The sequence below is a fragment of the Chrysochloris asiatica genome, unplaced genomic scaffold (genome assembly GCF_000296735.1).
Source record: "Chrysochloris asiatica unplaced genomic scaffold, ChrAsi1.0 scaffold00013, whole genome shotgun sequence".
NCBI classification, from domain to species: Eukaryota; Metazoa; Chordata; class Mammalia; order Afrosoricida; family Chrysochloridae; genus Chrysochloris; species Chrysochloris asiatica.
This window is the reverse complement of record NW_006408531.1, coordinates 20361575-20381687: the sequence shown is the minus strand read 5'-3', so window position 1 is coordinate 20381687 and position 20113 is coordinate 20361575. Positions and strand designations below refer to the sequence as shown.

At 36.9% G+C, this 20113-nt stretch overlaps 1 protein-coding gene across 1 annotated transcript in view; it reads right to left on the bottom strand.

The window, feature by feature from the left end:
• Nucleotides 1-20113, bottom strand: part of MOXD1 (monooxygenase, DBH-like 1) — a 153715-nt gene that overhangs the window by 78795 nt on the left and 54807 nt on the right. Inside the window, exons 3-4 of the mRNA XM_006834723.1 lie at nt 17955-18122; nt 17709-17792 (exon numbers count right to left, since the gene is read on the bottom strand). Coding sequence (XP_006834786.1) covers nt 17709-17792; nt 17955-18122 — 252 coding nt within the window. The remainder of the gene's footprint in view (nt 1-17708; nt 17793-17954; nt 18123-20113) is intronic.

The following is a 20113-nucleotide window of genomic DNA, read 5'->3' as shown; positions in this document are numbered from 1 at the left end:
CACTGTGACCCTTATAGGGTTTCCAAGGAGTGGCTGGTGAGTTTGAACTGCTGAAATTGCAGTTCAAATCAACCTTGTGGTTCATTGCTTACTGTACAGTGCCACACGAGGACTCCGACCCTAATAAAGCAATGTCTGCCAGATAGTAAGCAATCAATACATGTTTTCTAAAATTCAAAGTTTTTTTTTTTATAACACTTTCAGAGTGTTTGTCAGAAGACAGGGAGTTATTAATGTATTTCTCTTTAATAGTGGGTATACTGACACCAAAATTATAAAAGTAACAAACCATTATATTGAATTTCATGATGAAAAAGGCTGTGTTCTCTTTCTATCCACAAACACTAATTTTAACTTGAATACCATATGGCCAAATTCAACTAGTCTGGGTAAAACACACAATTTTACTAATAAAGATGACTTTTTAAAGTCTATGAAAATTTAGCAGAAACAAATATACATCTTTGACAAGCAGTATTTAGACAATCTTTTTCAAACCATGAGCAATAAAAAAAAATACTCCCTTGAGATCTTTATTAGGCCCAGGATTCAATACAATGAAAAAGTAAATGATACAAACCTAATTGGTAAAATGCAGCTAACATATATCTATACACTTGAATTATGAAGAAAGCATAAGGAATGTTATCAGTGGGGATAGGCACCCATTTCTACCCAAAACTCAGCAGTCAGGTCATTGTGGCTCAAAGGCATACCCCATCAGTCCCATAAATGCTCAGTGGCCACTCATCCCATCTGAGGAATTCCCTACAGTTTTACTTTAAAGGACTAAAAGGTTACATGCACATGTGCAAAATTAAGAGGTACCCTTGATTTCTCTTTTAGGGTATGACCCAATTTGTCAGATTTTTAACACTACATAAAACATGAAGGTTCAGGCCTGCTGGGTAAAAGCCATACAATGGCATCATTCAGGATAAAATCAGTACCCCCATTTAGGTAGTAAGGTCATAGTTGGGGTCATTTTCAGTATTTCACACTGGGGGCTTTGGTATGGTCAAGGCATTCCCTGATCAAAAAATGCAGTTTCCCTGACAACAAATAACTGCAAGCATTCTGCATCCTAATCTGACATAACTAAACTATGGGTTTACAGTTTAGCCAGCAGCTGCTAGCAGACTCTAGCTTAAGCAGATGTTCCTGGTAACAGCAATTATCCTTTGCTTCATGTGGGCTCAAATGGGGCTTCCTCACAGACCAATGTGTAATTCTTCCAATATGCAATACTTCAGAACTTGAATGCAGCAGTGAGTCTTATTTTTTGAGTCTTAGTTTCTTAGTCTATGAATATATCTTATTTTTCACAGATTTAAAGGTCATGTTTTCAGGCTAAATCAGAAAATGTGCTTATATTTGTTTATTTTTAAAATAAACTATCTTTCTTAGGAACAAATGTGAAAATCATCAGTAATGGGAAAGTTAGTTAGCATTTGTGGATTTCAGTTTTCTCTTCTGTGAAGTGAAGATCATAATACTACCTACTTCAAAGGTTTGTTCTGAGGATTATCAAGATGATCCCCCAAATGTACAATGCTCTCAATGAACATGGGTTCTTATTATTCCATTTTTTTTTTTAAGGTTTTTATTGTGGATTGAGTGAAAGTTTTCAGGGCACATCATCGGTTTCACATTCAAACATTCATATACCTTGTTTCATTACATTGATTATAATCCCCTCCACATACCATCAGTTAACAGAGTTTCTCTATATCCTCTTTAGCTTTTTTTGAGGGGGGAAAACTTTGCCTTTTTGGAATTTACAGTCTCGGCTTTTAGGGAAGGTTTTTACATTTATCTGTGGGTATCCAGGGCTCATGTATGGAATTACTAACCAGCATTATTATTCCATTTTAATTCAGCATTTAAATGCATAATAGGAAAGCTGCCTTCTTGTGATCCTCACCACACTCTAAGCTGATTTCCCACCACTAGACTATGTTCATTCGCCCCCGACAAACACACCAATAAGCCATCCACTTTATGGTTTTGTTAAAAACTGCTTTCTGTACGGCATGGGACTGTGCATGAACCATCACTTCTCCATTCTTCCTCCTTGCACTTACTGTCTATCCCATGCTATTTAGATTGTTCTTTACAATGCAGCATTGTCGTGTGAAGGAAGGCTTTCCAGTTGATTAAGACAGTGTACATATGAAATAAACACTATCTTCAGAAACACCACAAACCAAAGTGACTCTACTATTGTCCATAGCCTCAGAACTTCCTCAGGCCAAGCTAAAGACCCACAAGTTATGGAAAGCATGGGCACAACTCAAAATGAAGAGAAACAGCCGTTGTTGTTTTTGTTGTTGTTATGTGCCGTGGAGTCGGTCCCGACTCATAGCGACCCTGTACAGGGTTTCTGTGGCTATAAATCTTTACGGGAGCAGAAAGCCTCATCTTTCTCCCGCAGAACAGCTGGTAGTTTCAAACTGCTGACCTTGCGGCTCACAGCCCGATTCATAACCACTATGCTACCATCTAGGAGACTTAGAAATTGTCAAAAATGAAATGGAATGCATATACATTGATATCTTAGGCATCAATTAGTGAGGTGATATGGACTGGTATTGGCCATTTTGAATCTGACAACCACATGGTTTACTGTGGCGGTCATGACAAATGGAAGAGGAATGGTGTTGCATTCATGATCACAAAGAACATATCCAGATCAGTCATGGGTACAATGCTGTCTGTGATAGGATAATATCCATTTGCCTACAGGGAAGCCCAGTTAATACCACTATTATTCAAATTTACACACCAACCACTAAAGCCAATGAGGATGAAATAGAAGAATTCTACCAACTTCTTCAATCTGAAATTGATCAAACATGCAATAAGATGGATTTATCATTAATGGTGATTGGAATACAAAGGTTGGAAGCAAAGAAGAAGGATCAGTGGTTGGAAAATATGGCCTTGGTGATATTATGATGCTGGAGATCGCATGATAGAATTCTGTAAAAACAATGTTTTGTTCATTTCAAATAACTTCTTTAGAAAGCCTAGGGGATGACAATACACGTGGACCTTACCAGATGGAATACTTAGAAATCAAATTGACTACATCTGTGGAAAGAGACGATGGAAAAGCTCCATATCATTAGTCAAAACAAGGCCAGGGGCAGATGGTGGAACAGACTACCAATTAATCATATGCAAATTCAAACTAAAGCTGAAGAAAATCAAAATAAGTCCACAAGAGCTAAAATATGACCTTAAATACATCCCACCTAAATTTAGAGATCATCTGAACAACAGATTTGATACATTAAGCACTAAACACCAAAGACCAGGAGAGTTGTGGGATGACATCAAGAACATCATACAGGAAGAAAGCAAAAAGTCATTAAGAAGACAAGAAAGAAGGAAAAGGTCAAACTGGATATGAGAAGAGACACTGAAACTTACTCTCCAGCATAGAGAGGCTAAAGCAAATGGAAGAAATGAGGAGGTCCAAGAGCTGAACAGAAAATTTCAAAGATCAGCTCAAGAAGATAAAGCCAACTATTACAACAAAATGTGCAAAGACCTGAAGTCAAAAACCAAAAAGGAAGAACATGCTCAGCATTTCTCAAGCTGGGTGAACTGAAGAAAAATTTCAAGCCTTGACTTTCATTATTGAAGGATTCTCTGGGCAAATTATTGAATGATGCAGAAAGCATCAAATGAAGATGGAAGGAATACTCAGAGTCACTGTACCAAAATGAAATGGTTGATGTTCAGCCATTTCAAGAGGTAGCATATGATCAATAGCCAATGATGCTGAAGGAAGAAGTCCATGGTGCATTGATGGAATTGGCAAAGAACAAAGCACCAGGAATTCACAGAATAAAAATTGAAATCTTTCAATAAAGTGAGGCAGCACTCACTTATCTCTGCCAAGAAATTCTGAAGACAACTATCTGGCCGACTGATTGGAAGAGATCCATATTTGTGCCCATTCCAAAGAGAGGTGACACAATGGAATGTGGAAATCATGGGACAATATCTTTGACATCCCATGCGAGTAAAGTTTTACTAAAGGTAATACAGAAACAGCTGCAAACATACATTGACTGAAAACTTTCAGAGGTTCAAGCTGGATTCAGAAGAGGCCGTGGAATGAGGGATATCATTGCTAATGTCCGATGAATCTTGGCTGAAAACAAGAGAATATCAGAAAGATGTTTACCTGTGCTTTATTGACTATGCAAAGGCTTTCATTTGTGTGGATCATGATAAGCTATGGACAACATTGCGAAGTATGAGTATTCTGGAACACTTAAATGTACTCATGAGGAATCTGTACATGGACCTAGAGGCAGTTGTTCGCACAGAACATGGGAACACTGAATGGTTTAAAATTAAGAAAGGTATGCGACAGGGTAGTATTCTTTCACCATACTTAGTCAACCTGTAAGCTGAGCAAATAGTCCGAGAAGCTGCGTTATATGAAGAAAAATGTGGCATCAGGATTGGAGGAAAACTCATTTACAACCTGTGATATTCAGATGATATGACTTTGCTTGCTGAAAGTGAAGAAGATTTAAAATACTTACTGATGAAGATCAAAGACCACAGCCTTTGGTATGATTGCATCTCAAAGTAAAGAAAACAAAATTTCTCACCACTGGACCAATAAACAACATTCTTATCAATGGAGAGAAAATTGAAGTTGTTAAGCACTTCATTCTTCTTGGATCAACTATCAACACTCATGGAAGCAGCAGTCAAGAAATCAAATGACGCATTGCATTAGGCAAATCTGTTGCACAAGACCTTTTTAAAATGTTGAAGAGCAAAGATGTCAGCTTGAAGACTAAGGTGCCCCTGAAACAAGCCATGAGGTATTTTCAATAACCTCATATGCATGCAAAAGCTGGACAGTGAATAAGGAAGACTATAGAAGAGCTGATGCTTTTCAGTTATGGTGTTGGAGGAAAATATTCTGAAAGTGTCATGGGCTGCCAAAATAAACAACAGATATGTGTTGGAAAGTGTAGCCAGAGTGCTCTTTGGAGGCCAGGATGGCCAAACTTCTGTCTCTCATACTTTGGACATATTGTCAGGAAGGACCAATAGCTGAAGAAGGATATCATGTTTGGTATGGTGGAGGGTCAGAGAAAAAGAAAACCCCCAGTGAGATGGATTGGCCAAGTGGCAGCATCAGTGGACTCAAGTGTGGAAACAATAGTGAGGTTGGTCCAGGATCGGGCAGTGTTTTGTTTTGCTGTGCATAAGGTGCTGTGAATCAGTACCGACCCGATGGCACCTATCGACAACATCAACAAGCCTTTACTTAATATTCAAAATGTCATATGGAAGTTTTCATTGATACTTCAGGTTTACAAAAATCTCCTTATCTCTAACAAAATGCATTTTAAGGTCGGTGAGGTAGCCTTCAGCATACAGTTCTGAAATTTACCCATCAGGAAAACATTAACACTTAGAATTAACTTTAATGACTATATTTCACTAGAACATAAATCCTTGCCCCTTCATAGAAGAGATTATCCCTTATATATGAATTAATTTATCTTTAAATTTTATAATGAAGTCATCTGTGGTTCCAGGAAACAGCTGGTGTTTTTGCCTCTCACAAAGAAATATGTGATAAATCAAGGACTAAACTAGCTCAGAACAAAAGATTGCTTAAACCTTTCTATGTGCAGACAGTTTAACATTGCATTTGAAAAGAAGTTGTTAGGTGTTGGTTTAATATGAGTTTAATGTGCACAGTATTTATTGCACTACTATAACAATAGGCATTAATTATACTTAAAATAAAGGGTGTTTTGCTAGACGTCCTGGTGTGGTGCTGTGGGCTAATGCATCAGACTGCAAAGTCATTTGAACTGCAAGGTCAGTGGTTCAAGCTCATCAGCTGCTCCTTGGAAACTCTATACAGTGCTGCTATGTGTTGGAATCGACTTGACAGCATTTAACAATAACGTAAAATATAATTTAACATATGCAGTCTCTTAGAATATTTTAATATACCTAAAAAGACTATTTTTCTTTTACCAGGGGTTTGAGATCACTTGGGGAGCTACTCCAAAGGACAGCAATAACTACCACCATCACAAAAGCCTGAATCACCTCCCTAAAGATTCTGGTCCCAAACACTGTAATGCGCAACCTTAGTTACATCAAGGGAAATACAAAAATTGCTCAATAAAGCAAGATGTAACTAAAATGTTAGTGTAATATTTTCCCTTCTAAATTGGGTATGTTATTATACTCTGAATATATGAGGTAAAAATATATTAATATATCAAGATAGGCTCAGTATTTGAAAGACTGTAACTGTGCAGCTTTTTATATGTTGCTGTAAGGGTGTATGAAAGTATCCCCTGATTTATGAATTATATATATTTGACCATTAAATATCTCATTTATTTCAAAGTGAGTTTGCACTATAAAGATCATTTTCCTGCTTATTGCTAAAAGCTCCATTCCCCAAAACCATAAAAATTTGCATTGTTGTATCCAAAGGCAAATAACAGGTATAAAACTTTTTACATTGAGACACACACACAAAATTATCTTTAGTCTTGTTATAAAACCTTAAAGACAAGTTATTACAGTCCATGCTGTTATTCATTTTATACATTTCCACACTGTCAATTCCAATATTGAACTAAAGAACTCATAGAATTTTAAGGGTTGCAAATCATGTAGAGCAAGTTCTCAGTTATACAGATTGATGGTCTTTGAATTTTATTACAGTAAATCCTGGGAACGTGGAACCTGAGTGGTGTGAAAACTTGTCAGAGAAGGAAAAGTCACTGGGTGTTTATGGGCAGGATTCTTAAGAGAGAGAGAGACAAGAAAGTGGTAAATACCCTGTCAGAGGTGGAAAACTTTTGAGGCCTAGAAAACAAGGTAGTCCTATTGTGTTCCAGCTCTCACAGGTTTCTCTGTGTTCACATGAATTCAGGCCCTTGAGAAGCTCCATGATGCCGACACAATCATTTCAGCTGACCAGAGCAGCAGAAGGCAGAACCCGAAGCTGGACTTTCAGTCTGGTTCTTAGACCACTCTGAGATATCATCACATCTAGCTCTCACCATCTCCATACCTTTTCTGGCTTTTAGGGCACTTGGTCCTATAGGATAAGCACTGGAATGCTAATGGTGAGTTTGCAGTTCAAACCTACCAGCTGCTCCTCCTCAGGACAAAGGGGAGGGTTTCTGGTCTTGTAAAGATTTGCAGCCTCAGAAACCCCATATAGAGTTGCTATGAGTCTGACTTGACATGATGGCAGTGGGTTTGGTTGTATTTTTCTAGGTGGAGTCCTCGGGTGGCTCCAATGATTAGGTACTCAGCTACTAAAGGAAAGGCTGGCAGTTCAAACCCATCCAGAGGCAGCTAGGAAGAAAGTCTGAGTGATTGGATATTGAAAGGTCACAATCATGAAAACCCTGTGGAACACTCTATAACACATGGGTTGGCCATGAGTCAAACTCCAACAACTGACTGATTTTGGTTTCTCTACATATTTTGCCATAAATCTAACTGAAAAAGGAAATTCAAGTACTGATTCTCAAAAGTCCCTTTTTCTAGAGCACCATAGTGTAGAGGAAGCACTGGTGTCACACATGGTGAAGCCAGGCAGCAGTTGTGCAGGAGAAAGGTCTGTCAGCTCTCACAGGATTGTTGTCACTGGTTGCCATCGAGTCATTCATATATTACATTCATAGCATAAGTTATTCATATCTTATGTTACCATATTTCTTAATCCTATTGAGTCATCATCTAGAATTCAAATGCCTTATTTTTTAATAAAAGTACTATTCATTAAATAATTTACCAATTTTATTGCCCATGTTTCAGCAACAATGTCTAGGATTTCTGAGGAGCAGCTGGTGAGTTTGAACTGCTAACCTTGCAGTTAGCAGTCAAGTGCTTATCTGAGAGTGTCATATCAGAACCAGGACCATACAGGATTAAAGCCATGAAAACCTATGGGCAAGTCAGATGGCACCATTATGAAACAACATAGACTCAATAGTACTACTATACAACAACAATCGGAAGAGGAATGAAACAGGACTCTACCATTATTTTCACTTCACTTCAGAGTAAAAGACTGCTAACTAACTTATTTTCAAAGATTTGTATGCTACAAGATATGTTCAATCAGATTAGCACACTCATTGCATTTTTTCCTCAGAAATTATTTCCAATTTATCTTTTCTTAATATCATTTTCTAAGGAGCTCTGATAGCGTAGTGGTTATGAGTCGGGCTGTTAGCCTCAAGGTCAGCAGTTGGAAACTACCACCACCAATATCATCTCTGGTATGGCACTGTAGGATAATCACTAGACTGCGAACCACAAAGTTAGTGGTTCAAATCCACCAGATGCTTCATGGCAACTCTATATAGGGTCACTAAGAGTCAGAACTGCACTTAATAATAATATTGTCTCTGGACAAAAAATGTGACCATCTGGTGTCTAAGTACTAACAGCCTTGGAAAAACCCTACAGGTAGTTCTACTTTGTCCTGTAGGATCACTATGAGATGGAATTAACTAGATGGCAATGTTTTTTGTTTTTGTTTTTGCTTTTTTAAATTATGATTATTGTTTGTTTTAATATCATCTTTGAGATTTAACAGTTTTGTCCCTTTTGTAACCACATTCAGAACTATCAGCCTAATCATTTTAACTGTAATCTATTGAAATGACTTCCTAAAGGGAATGAAAAGTTTTATATGTTTCATTTCTTTTTTGAGTATTTTCCAACTCCCAAGGCTGAACAGAGGAGTGCAGTGGCTCCATATGATAAGCACTGGACTGCGAACCACAAGGTCTGAAGTTCGAGCCTGCCAGCCACTCCATATGAGAAAGATGAGGCTTTCTGCTCCCTCAAAGATTTAAAGCTTGGAAACCTTAAACAGGGTCACTATGCATCGGAACTGACTCTATAGCAATTAACAAAATAACAGCCAGGCTGAAAATACCAGTTCTCTATAAATTCATGCTCATCCAACTACATCTAGTCAGTTTCTAGTTTCTTTAAACTGATATCTCTGGAAGGTTCTGGTGGAATCAATTCATATTGCCCTGGGTTTATGCCCTGATTCTGAAGATCTCACAAGCAGCTCAGATGCTGAAAAGCTTACTCCAAGGACCCATAGCTGGATATAAGCTAAGCTATCAGACATTTCTCCTGCACAAATCATTTTGCACTATTTTTTTTTTTTTTTTTTTACATATATAGCATTTTGAAAAATCACAAAGTCTGGGCTGATAAAAATCATAGAGAAACACTAACTAGCTTTGGAAAGTGGATTAATATATCTTTGTTGGATTTAAATGCTGTCAATTGGGTTCCAACTCACAGCGACCCTGTATAGGGTTTCTGAGGAGCAACTGGTGGGTTTGAATTGCCGACCGACCTTGTGGTTTACAGTCCAGTGCTGATCTTACAGCGCCACACCAGGAATTCAATGCATCTTTAGAGGATGTAACTCAACTTAGTCATGGGAGCCTATGAAAATGTAATGAAATAATGTATTTTAAGTAGCAAAAGATGTATTTTACTTCAATCTTCCCTTATATGTAAGTGAAAGTTATTTATATCTTATGTTACCATACTTCTTAATCCTACTGAGTTATTATCTAGAATTCAAGTATCTTATTTTTTAATAAAAGTGTTATTAATTCAGTGATTTACCAGTTTTATTGCCCATGATTTACAATAAATGTTCTAATACCTTCCAATTATGAAAGTCAATTCTTGGAATTACTTGGGAAAAGCATAGTAGGTTCAGGTAGAGCTGGATGGTAGAAGAACTAAGAAAAATAAATACCTTTCTTATCTGTTGAAAATGGAATCATTTAAAGTCAAAGAATGGAGGCTAACGGGTGACCTAAGAATGTGAAAAAAATTGTTCCCAGAGGGGAGTCACCAGCTGGTCCTTATCCTTTCTTAGACAAGAACAGGAGGAAAGTAGCTTAAATTTCATTTGGTGTGGAGTAATGGAAGCAAGCTATGAAATCTAATTCCCAGGGAATCTTTTCTTCAAAATATAATAAGGACTTATTGACTGCTGTGGCTTAGGTGCAGCCCAACTCTCAGTCTGAGAAAATACTAGATGACGTTTTAGCTGTCCATCTATATAATCCTCATCAAGAGAAGAAAACAAGCATCTATGAACCTTTTAAGCAACAAGTGTTTTCACTTGCACTCATTGACAACAAAGCATTTTCCTTATTTGGCAAGTGAGGGCACAAGTTCTGAGAGGCTAGTTTGCCCACATTATTGTTGTTGTCAGGTGCTGTTGAGTCGGTTCTGACTTACAGCGATCCTATGTAGGGTTTCCAAGGCACAGCCTGTGGGTTTGAACCACTGACCCTGTGGTTCACAGTCCAGTGCTTATCCGACAGTGCCACACTGAGCATACACTTCTACCTATCTCCAGAGCCCTTCCTCATGTACTGTAGCAAGCTGACTCTGAGATTTTAAAGGTACTGAAAACCAAAGTAAAATTTGGAATATAACATACTGAGCTATCTAGTACACACCAAGCATACAAGCACACTATGAGTTACCTCGTTGTTGTTGTGAAGTGCGATTGAGTCAGCTCCAACTCATAGCAAACCGTACAGGGTTTCTGAGGACCAGATAGGTGAGGTCAAGTGCTCATCCTACAGCGCCACATCAGATACAAACAACTACTATGTCAGACAAGTGTTATTATTAACGTTCTTTTTGGAAGGAAACCTCAAACACAAGGAGGTTACATTGCTTACTCTGGATCAAACACTGTTACATTTTCCAAAGTTAAGATTTGAACCATGTAGTCTGAACCCACTAATGCTGCTTTAGGCACTAGACAATATGTGCTTTATAAAGATTTGTGGTTTCATAGTTTGATTAGATGTTAACGGTTTTAAATTTCTACTTTTTTCATGTGTCTTATTAAGTACCTGTTAGTGATATTTAATGTTGTTGTTAATAAATGCTACCAAGTCAGTTCCGACTCATAGCGACCCTTTATAGGGTTTCCAAGGAACAGCTGGTGGGTTTGAACTGCCAACCCTGTGATTCGCAGTCCGGTGCTGATTCTACAGCACCACACCAGCAGTTCATTGATACTTAATAGTCATTGAGTAAATAATATAATTAAGGGGTTCAGTTAATTGTATAAAAATTTTAAGATCAAATATTTATATAGACCAAAAAATAAAAATCTATTTGATGTTGTTGAGTGCCACCGAGTCAATTCTGACTCACAGTGACCCTCTACAGTGTTTCCGAGGAACAGTTAGTGGGTGTAAACTGCCGACCTTGTAGTTTGCAGTCCAGTGCTGATCCTACAGTGCTACATTAGAAGTCCAGACAGTCTATTAGCCTTTATAAAAAACCAGCAACAGCAAAAACCAGTTATCTTATGTTTCTTAAGAAAGCAACAAGCCACAGATGTGATGTTCTAGATCCTGGACACTTTGGGAAGCTCTGAAAACCAGCAGGGCATCTCAGAAGACATGCTAAGAAAGCTCATGCCTGAGGGGTAGAAAAGGGTTTTTTGAGTGAAGCTTGAAGGGAGGCATGCCCAGTAACTGTGGAAGAAAGCTGTCAGAGACTCAGACACAGGGCATCCAAAACCATAGCATATATTTTACTTCTAGTTTTCATTAAGTCATAGATATTTAGAAATACAAAGAGCCAATTGAGGTCATCTGGACCATTCCTTAATTTTACAGATGAGAAATTTGAACACCAGGGTGAGGTTAAGTACTCTCTCTGGGGTCAGAAAGCTAATTAGTGAGAGTTAGCAATATATCACTTCCATGAAAAGACACATTTTCAAAGTGAATTCCATTACACAGCATGGCCAAGTGACTATAAAGAACACCCATGTAGCAAAGAAATCACAAATGTGTTTGTGAAGTGGTTGTAACCCAAGAGGATAAGGAATGAACTTTACAACACTGGGAAATCTAAGTCAGTAATCTTTAAAATACACTAATTTGAGGAAGATCATTCAGTTTAGGAACAAGAGTTCCTACCAAATTTTTATAGCCAAAGTTGTGGTTTTAGCCATGCGTTAAATGCCTGAGTATTTCGTCTTCTCTCGAGTAGCTATGTTAAGCTTATCTTAATAAGATTATATTAAACTTTAGTTATACTTGCATATAAGGGATAAAATTTATAGACTTTGACAAATTCACAAAGAAGGGGATTAAATAAGTATTAAGATTTTATGGCCTAACTTTTTCTAGAAGATCAGGAATTATCCATTTTGTCAGTCAATGACAAAATCCACAGGTGCTTATGGTAATCAGTGGTATAAAGAATTTAGTAGCCAATATAATGTTGCAAAGTATTTAAGAAGGATGGAAAGCATTTTCACATGAAGCATATTCTGAAAATTAATCCAGAGCAACTTGGAAAACAGATCTGTCTAAAGAGACAAAGATCCAGATACTTCCATTTAGGAAGTATGGTTAAATTAGTAAAGATAAAAGGAAAACATCCATGAGCAAAAACAAATTCCACAGACAAGAATGGGAATGGGTGAAACAATAACTAAGTCAATGGTGCCCACCAAACACACACTGGGCTCGGCAAAGTGCCGTGCATGAAGTGAAGTCCAAGGTGAACACATGAAAAAAGAAAGATAAAGTAAACAGCCAGATTTGTGAAAATGCATCCTGATGCAAAATTAAAGTGCTAAAGACACCACATCAGCTACAACGTGTTTTAAATATCATTTCAGGGGGAAAAAAATTAAGGAAATATACCGATAGAGAAAAAAAGAATTCTAGTAGTAGTAAAAACATGTACTTTGACGGTAAGAATGAAGGATCGATTACACATCTGCTTACTACTATGATGTGTTGTTCTCTGAAAATGCAAACATTTTTAACATTTTCTGTAAAAATTACAATACAAATCAATAAATTAGAATCATCAATGAGTAGGAATCACTAATATTTTATATTATATTCCCAGTATTCCTACAGATAAAATTATTCAGTTTTGTTATTTTATAATTGCCAATTTTAGAAGTTACTTAAATTCTTATTTCACAAGTTTAAAGGTGAATTTTTCATTACTTGAATGTAATTTAAATTACAAATGTAGTAAATATCTTTGAATTTTAATCATTCCCTTCAAATACATTCACAATCAAACCACTGATATATTTGTTTATGTGCGTAGCTTTATAGTTATTATAACTACAAAATGTATATAAGTATTACTAGCAATATTTAAATTGAAAATATACATTCTTTGTATTAGGTCAAGATAAGAAATTAATTTCTCACACTACTGTAATCAATGTGTTAAAAGACTATGACAGAACAGTATAATACAAGATAAAAGCAATGTTCGCTTATCTAAGAAAACCCTTTTTAATTTGCTAGAGAAGAGCTGAGGTTTTTGATACAGTGATTTGTGGGACATAAAATAAAAGGAATCGGGGAAAACAGCTGGATGGCTTTTCAAGGCATATGAGTCTTTGATTTTATGAAAAAGAGGATACACTTTTCTGAAACTTGGAAATCTCTGCTACGGAAAAGAAATGGAAATTACATAATTTCTTAAGGGAAACTTTAAAAAAAGATTGTCTCAAAACAATGGACACAACAATCATTTTGAGTTTGCTTGCTAGTTGGGTTTTCTTTCTATTTTTTATTTTGAATTGCTTTGGGTTTGTTGGTTTGTACACATTATGCTATTTGAGTTCACTTTCAAGAAAATATACAAGGAAAAAATTTCAAAATGGTATACTGAAGTAATAAAATTTTAAATTCTAGCCACAAACCCTTTGCCCCCAAACAAGAATATTTTATATAAGCACTCCTCTATGACCTGTTGTTAGTGTCATCAAGTCAGTTCTGACCCTGTAAAGGGGTTCCAAGGACCGGCTGGTATGTTTGAACCACTAACCTTGTAGTTAGCAGTTTAGTGCTTATCCAACAGCACCACACCAGGGCTCCCCTCTATGATCTGCTGTTCTCAAGTCCTCTTCTGTTTTCATCACTTGATAAACTTCCAAATATCACAAAATATACTCAAATCTATTGAGATCTCTCTTGATAAAAAAGCCTGCTGATTCCAAAGTATTTAATCTTAAGCACCCCTTTTGTTAAGAGATGGCACTATTTGAGGATTACATTGATATGCTTCTGGTAGGAAAGGTAGTACTGAATTTTTTAGAAGAGGTACCAAATAAATATCCCACATAGAGGGCCAGAACATACTTGTCTCCTGTTCCCTTAAATGTATACTAGCAATTATTTTATCCCATTCAATTCAATTACTGGTATTTATAATGACAAAATGAAAAGTGCATTCAAATAATTAATGCTCACTGTAAAATGAATAAAGGGAATATTACATGGGACATTTGTTTTCATTTCTGAACCTGTAGTTTTACATTTACCTCTTGAAGCAGATTCCAATTAAATTTACTTCAAATGACACTCAGAACATGATATAAATATAACATTCTCTTTTCTGAAAAATACTTCATTATCTTAAGAGAAGGACCTGTAGGAAGTGGACTAAGACTAGAATTTGCATTTCCTTTTTCACAGGTTGTTGTTGCTGTTAAGTGTCATTGAGTCAGTACCGACTCATAGTGACCTTAGCACAGCAAAATGAACCGCTGCCCAATCCTAGGCCAACCTCACTATCATTGCCATGCTTGAGCCCATTGATGCTGTTTCTCTGAACCTTCACCCTACAAAGTAGGAAATAACTCCTCTTACAGAGCTAAAGAATGCAGAAATCATCAGACAGTATCTTTGATATCCCATGCAAGTAAAGTTTTACTAAAGGTAATACAGAAATGGCTGCAACCATACATAGACAGAGAACTTCCAGAGGTTCAAGCAGGATTTAGAAGAGGACGTAGAAATTGGGATATCATTGCTGATGTCCAATGGATACTGAGTGAAAGCAGAGAATATCAGAAAGATGTTTACCTGTGCTTTATTGACTACATAAAGGCTTTTGATTGTGTGGATCATGACAAATTATGGACAACATTGCAAAGTATGAGTATTCCTGAACACTTAATTGTACTCATGAGGAATCTGTACATGGACCAAGAGGCAGTTGTTCGAACAGAACATGGGAACACTGAATGGTTTAAAATTAAGAAAAGTGTGCGACAGAGTTGTATTCTTTCACCATACTTATTCAACCTGTATGCTGAGCAAATAGGCCGAGAAGCTGGGATATATATAAAGAAAAACGTGGCATCAGCATTGGAGGAAGGCTCATTAACAACCTGCGATGTGCAGATGATATAACCTTGCTTGCAAAAAGTGAAGAGGACTTAAAATATATACTGATGAAGATCAAAGACCACAGCCTTCGGTATGGATTGCATCTGAATATAAAGAAAACAAAAATCCTCACCACTGGACCAATAAACAACATTCTTATCAATGGAGAATATACTGAAGTTGTCAAGGGCTACATTCTTCTTGGAACAACCATCAACAGTCATGGAAGTAACAGCCAAGAAATCAAAAGACGTATTTAGGCAAATCTGCTGCACAAGACCTTTTTAAAGTGTTGAAGAGCAAAGATGTCAGCTTGAGAATTAAAGTGTGCCTGACCCAAGCCATGGTATTTTCAATAATCTCATATGCGTGTGAAAGCTGGACAGTGAATAAAGAAGATTGTAGAAGAATTGATGCATTTGAGTTATGGTGTTGGAAGTGAATATTGAAAGTGCCATGGGCTGCCAAAAGATCAAACAGATCTGTGTTGAAAGAAGTGCAGCCAGAGTGCTCCCAGGAGGCCAGGATGGTCATACTTTGGACATACTGTCAGGAGGGACCAGTCACTAAAGAAAGATATCATGTTTCATAAGGTGGAGGGTCAGAGAAAAAGAGGAAGACCCCCAGTGAGATGGATTGACAAAGTTGACAGCATCAATGGGCTCAAGAGTAGCAACAATTGTGAGGTTGGGCCAGGACCGGGCAGTGTTTCGTTCTGTTGTGCATAGGATCGCTATGAGTCGGTACTGACTCAATGGCACCTAACAACAACAACAACAGCAGAGCTAAATGACTCACTCTCAGTCACATGGATGATGAGTCTATGGAAAAAACATCCTACAAATACAACTATGCACTAAATCAGTAAGCAAAGATGTCAGCTTGAGAACTAAAGTGTGCCTGACCCAAGCCATGGTATTTTCAATAATTTCATATGCGTGTGAAAGCTGGACAGTGAATAAAGAAGACCGTAGAAGAATTGATGCATTTGAGTTATGGTGTTGGAAGTGAATATTGAAAGTGCCATGGGCTGCCAAAAGATCAACCCTCTTGCCCTACCTAGTTGTGAATCACTCTGCAAACAAAAGGCAGGTCTGTGAAACTGGGCAAATGTTGTAGAAACTTAAAATGTGAGCCCTTTATAGAATGTGCTTAGTGTTTCCATCTCTGCCTAAATGTGTTAGTGTTGGTGAGGAAACTGTTATGACTGCCCACGTTTTCTAGAAAAAGACTCCGAGGCCTACAGTATTACTTGAGAGCTTATTTGACAGCACATACTTATCTGAGGGCTGACAAGAAGGCAACATCATTGTATGGCCTAGCTTTCCATTTTCCTGAACATGTGCAGGATTTTGCCTGCACGATCTAATTGTATTTTATTCTGTCTTATATCCGGGCCATGTATCCCATGCTCTCACTGTAAATTCTTTGAGAGCATAGATTATATATCTTCAGTCACTGTTAAACTGCCAACAATCCCTAGCACAGAGCCAAGGACTTGTCAATTTTACCAAATACTTGTTTTATCTACTAGCTGAATACAAATGGGAGAGAGCATCCTGGACATGGGAGAGAATTATGTATCACAAGAAATTTTGGCTTATTTATTTACCACCCAATTCTGTATTTTTTTTATTTTAATTTTCTAGATTTTCTTTTTTCCAGTTTTCAAAAATAACCGTTCTTTTTATGATAGTATTCATTAGTTTCAGATATTCTCAAATATTGGTAAGGAATATAACCTTCCCGTTTATAGTTTAAAGAGTGGTGTGGTGGATTAAACATTGGGCTACTAACCAAAAGGTTGGCAGTTCAACCCCTCTGTGGAAGAAACGTGAGGCTGGCTGCTTCCGTAATAAGTCTTAGAAACCCTAAGGAGCAGTCTTGTCTGTTACAGGGCGCTGTGGGTTGGTGACTAGACGATAGTACATTTTCTTTTAAGTTCTAAAGTGTAATTTAGTAATATGGAAATAGCTTATTTTAAAATGCAATTGCAAAAATATTTCCTAACGAAATAATTTTGGTTTTGTTTTTGTTGTTGTCATTGAGTAGGTTCTGATTCATAGTGACTCTGTATAGAGTTTACGAGAAATGGTAGGTGAGTTTGAACCTCCAACCTTGTGGTTAGCAATTCAGTATTTATCATATAATACCACACCAGGGCTCATAAAGAAATAACTTGACATATTCCAAGCAGTCCGGAAAACATTTGACCTTTGAAGTGTAAAAATAGGAGGTAGAAAACAAAATATCAGCAACAATTTTTTTTCTTTAAATTCAGTGATTCTTAAGAAAATGTGTAGGTCAGTCAAGCCAGTTCTTTGTTCTCTCAATAACTTTGATATAAATGAAATGTATTTATTTATCCACCACTTTCATTTTAAGGTCAGTAATTTCTTCCTCTGTTCCTATAGGCCAAATTTAGCTTGTGAGTGAGACACATACCTTTATAACCTGATGCTTTTCTTGGAACACAGGAATCTTAAACATTTGGCACCAGTACGTTGTACCTTTGTTTGGAATTGGGACCTGTCTTAATAAAAAGGGGATGGAGACACATAGTCACATTCTTTTGGTATGTTATTAAACACAATATTTTAAGCAAAACTATCTCACTCCTATACTCATAATTGACTTGCTGACAACTAGTAACAACAATCATTAAAAAACAAACAAGTAAAACCAACTTACGTCTTGATTTACCAGGTCAAAGTACAGTGAGGATGTCGGCAACACACTGGTTTTCTCAGGATTCAATAAGCGCAGACTCTTGGTGCCCCGATTGGAGTCATGGTACTTGGGACCGGTTTCTCCTGCATCTTCATGGTGGTACGCCCAGATCACTCTCACAGTGCTGTCCTGGTGATCAGACACGCACATGATTATGCCTCATGGGAGCACATCCCTTTGGCATTGAGTTGTGTTTATAGAACTCTATTTCAAACAGAATAAAACAGTGAGAGAGAAAAAAAAAGTAAAGAGCATTTGGAGTTCCCAAAATGGATTCTAACTTTAATTGTGTACATTTGATTAAATCATTCCATATCTAAATAGACAAGTTACTTTTTGGCAACAAATGTCTCAGCACACACAATTCTGTGTTCCAAAATACAGTGCAACTAACTGAATGAATATTAACGACAGACCAGCATCCCGCTAAAATTCTAAACTAACAACTAGTAGTTGCCAAGCAAACACTCTTGTTAAGGAGCAGGGATTTTGAAAAATTAACACCTTTTTTAAGTCATGGAAAATTTTAGGGGAAAGAAATAAATAGACTTAAAGTTACCTTCCGGGTTAGGACTTTCACTTCCACAATAAATATCTCCCATGCACTAAGCGAATGACATAGTAGAATTCACAGAAAATGAAACTGAGATTAGTTTTTGCTTCTGGGTTTGCTATTACACAGTTGGTGTTGGTGTTGAGTTGGTTCTGACTCGGAGTATCTTTGTGTAGGGTTCCCAAGACTTGTAATCCTTATGAGAGCAGAAAGCTCATCTTTCTCTCACAGAGCAGTTGGTGGGCTTGAACTACTGACCTTGTAGGTAGCTTATCCCACAGAGTCCTATTGTTGTCATTGTTGTTTTTAAGTGCCGTTGCGTAGGTTCCGACTCATAGTGACCCTGTATAATAGGGTTTCTAAGGAGCAGCTGGTAAGCTTGCATCATTGACATGGTGGTTCAAACCAACCTTGCAGTCCAGTGCATTAACCCACAGCACCACACCCATAACACTCCCTGTTACACAGTAATCTACCTATAATCATTCTATAAATCCTGGGACTTTCCAGGGTCTGGAATACTCCAACTAGGGAAAATACTATCAAGAGAAATTGGGTTCCTTGGAATAGAGATGTTGCCCAAAGGATTGGGGGGAGGATTTGTTGGGGTGCAAAGTCCTCCCACAGACAAAGGTGCTTTGGCCAGACCTTTGTGATAAGAACTTTGAAAAATTAAAAGCAAAACCTAGTTATTTTATGTCTTCTCTTTGCTATATGAGCTTTGAATACATCAAATAACTATAATTATTACTCCAATTAAAACAAATAATTGCACTTTATATTACATCAAAAATGATCCACATCTTTGCATGTGTTTTGATCCTTTTTCTTCCTCTTTTATTCTTTATGCTGAATGCTGATGTTTATCTGAGTGGTTTCAGGGTTATATTCCCATTTGATAGCTGTAATTTATAAATAAAAATATAATAATGCATTGGTCTATACAAAAATGAAACTAATCCAAGTAATTTGTGGAAATTTCCAAAATACTATATGAATTTTATATCCTGTAAATATTTATTTTGCATATACGTAAAGACACTTAATTTTTACATGAAGTCTGAAAACAAGAAATCTTGTATAACACATTGACAGGCAATTTTAATCAGGCTACTATTCATCATGAGGTTAGAAATTTACAAAAATGAACCAGTTATAAATCAGAGGAACTATGTATCCTAATGTTCTATACATAATCCTCCGTACTATAATTACATTCCTTCAACTTTTATAAAGAATAAGCAAAAAACCTTTTATAGGCAAAAGCATATACGCTTTTAAGGAACTCTTCAGAATTTTAGATTCACACAAAAACTGTCTTTACTGAAATTCATGTAGTCATATTTTTATGTGACTTTTAAAAGGGTTTCAAAAATAGTCCTCAAAACTCTATGTAACTTTGTATGGCAAAGATTACTAAATATCTGTGCCTTTCATCCTATAAAGGACATCGCACATGTAAATGCACAGTTCATTCATATTAAATATCTGTGCCTTTCATCCTATAAAGGACATCGCACATGTAAATGCACAGTCCATTCATATTAAATATCTGTGCCTTTCATCC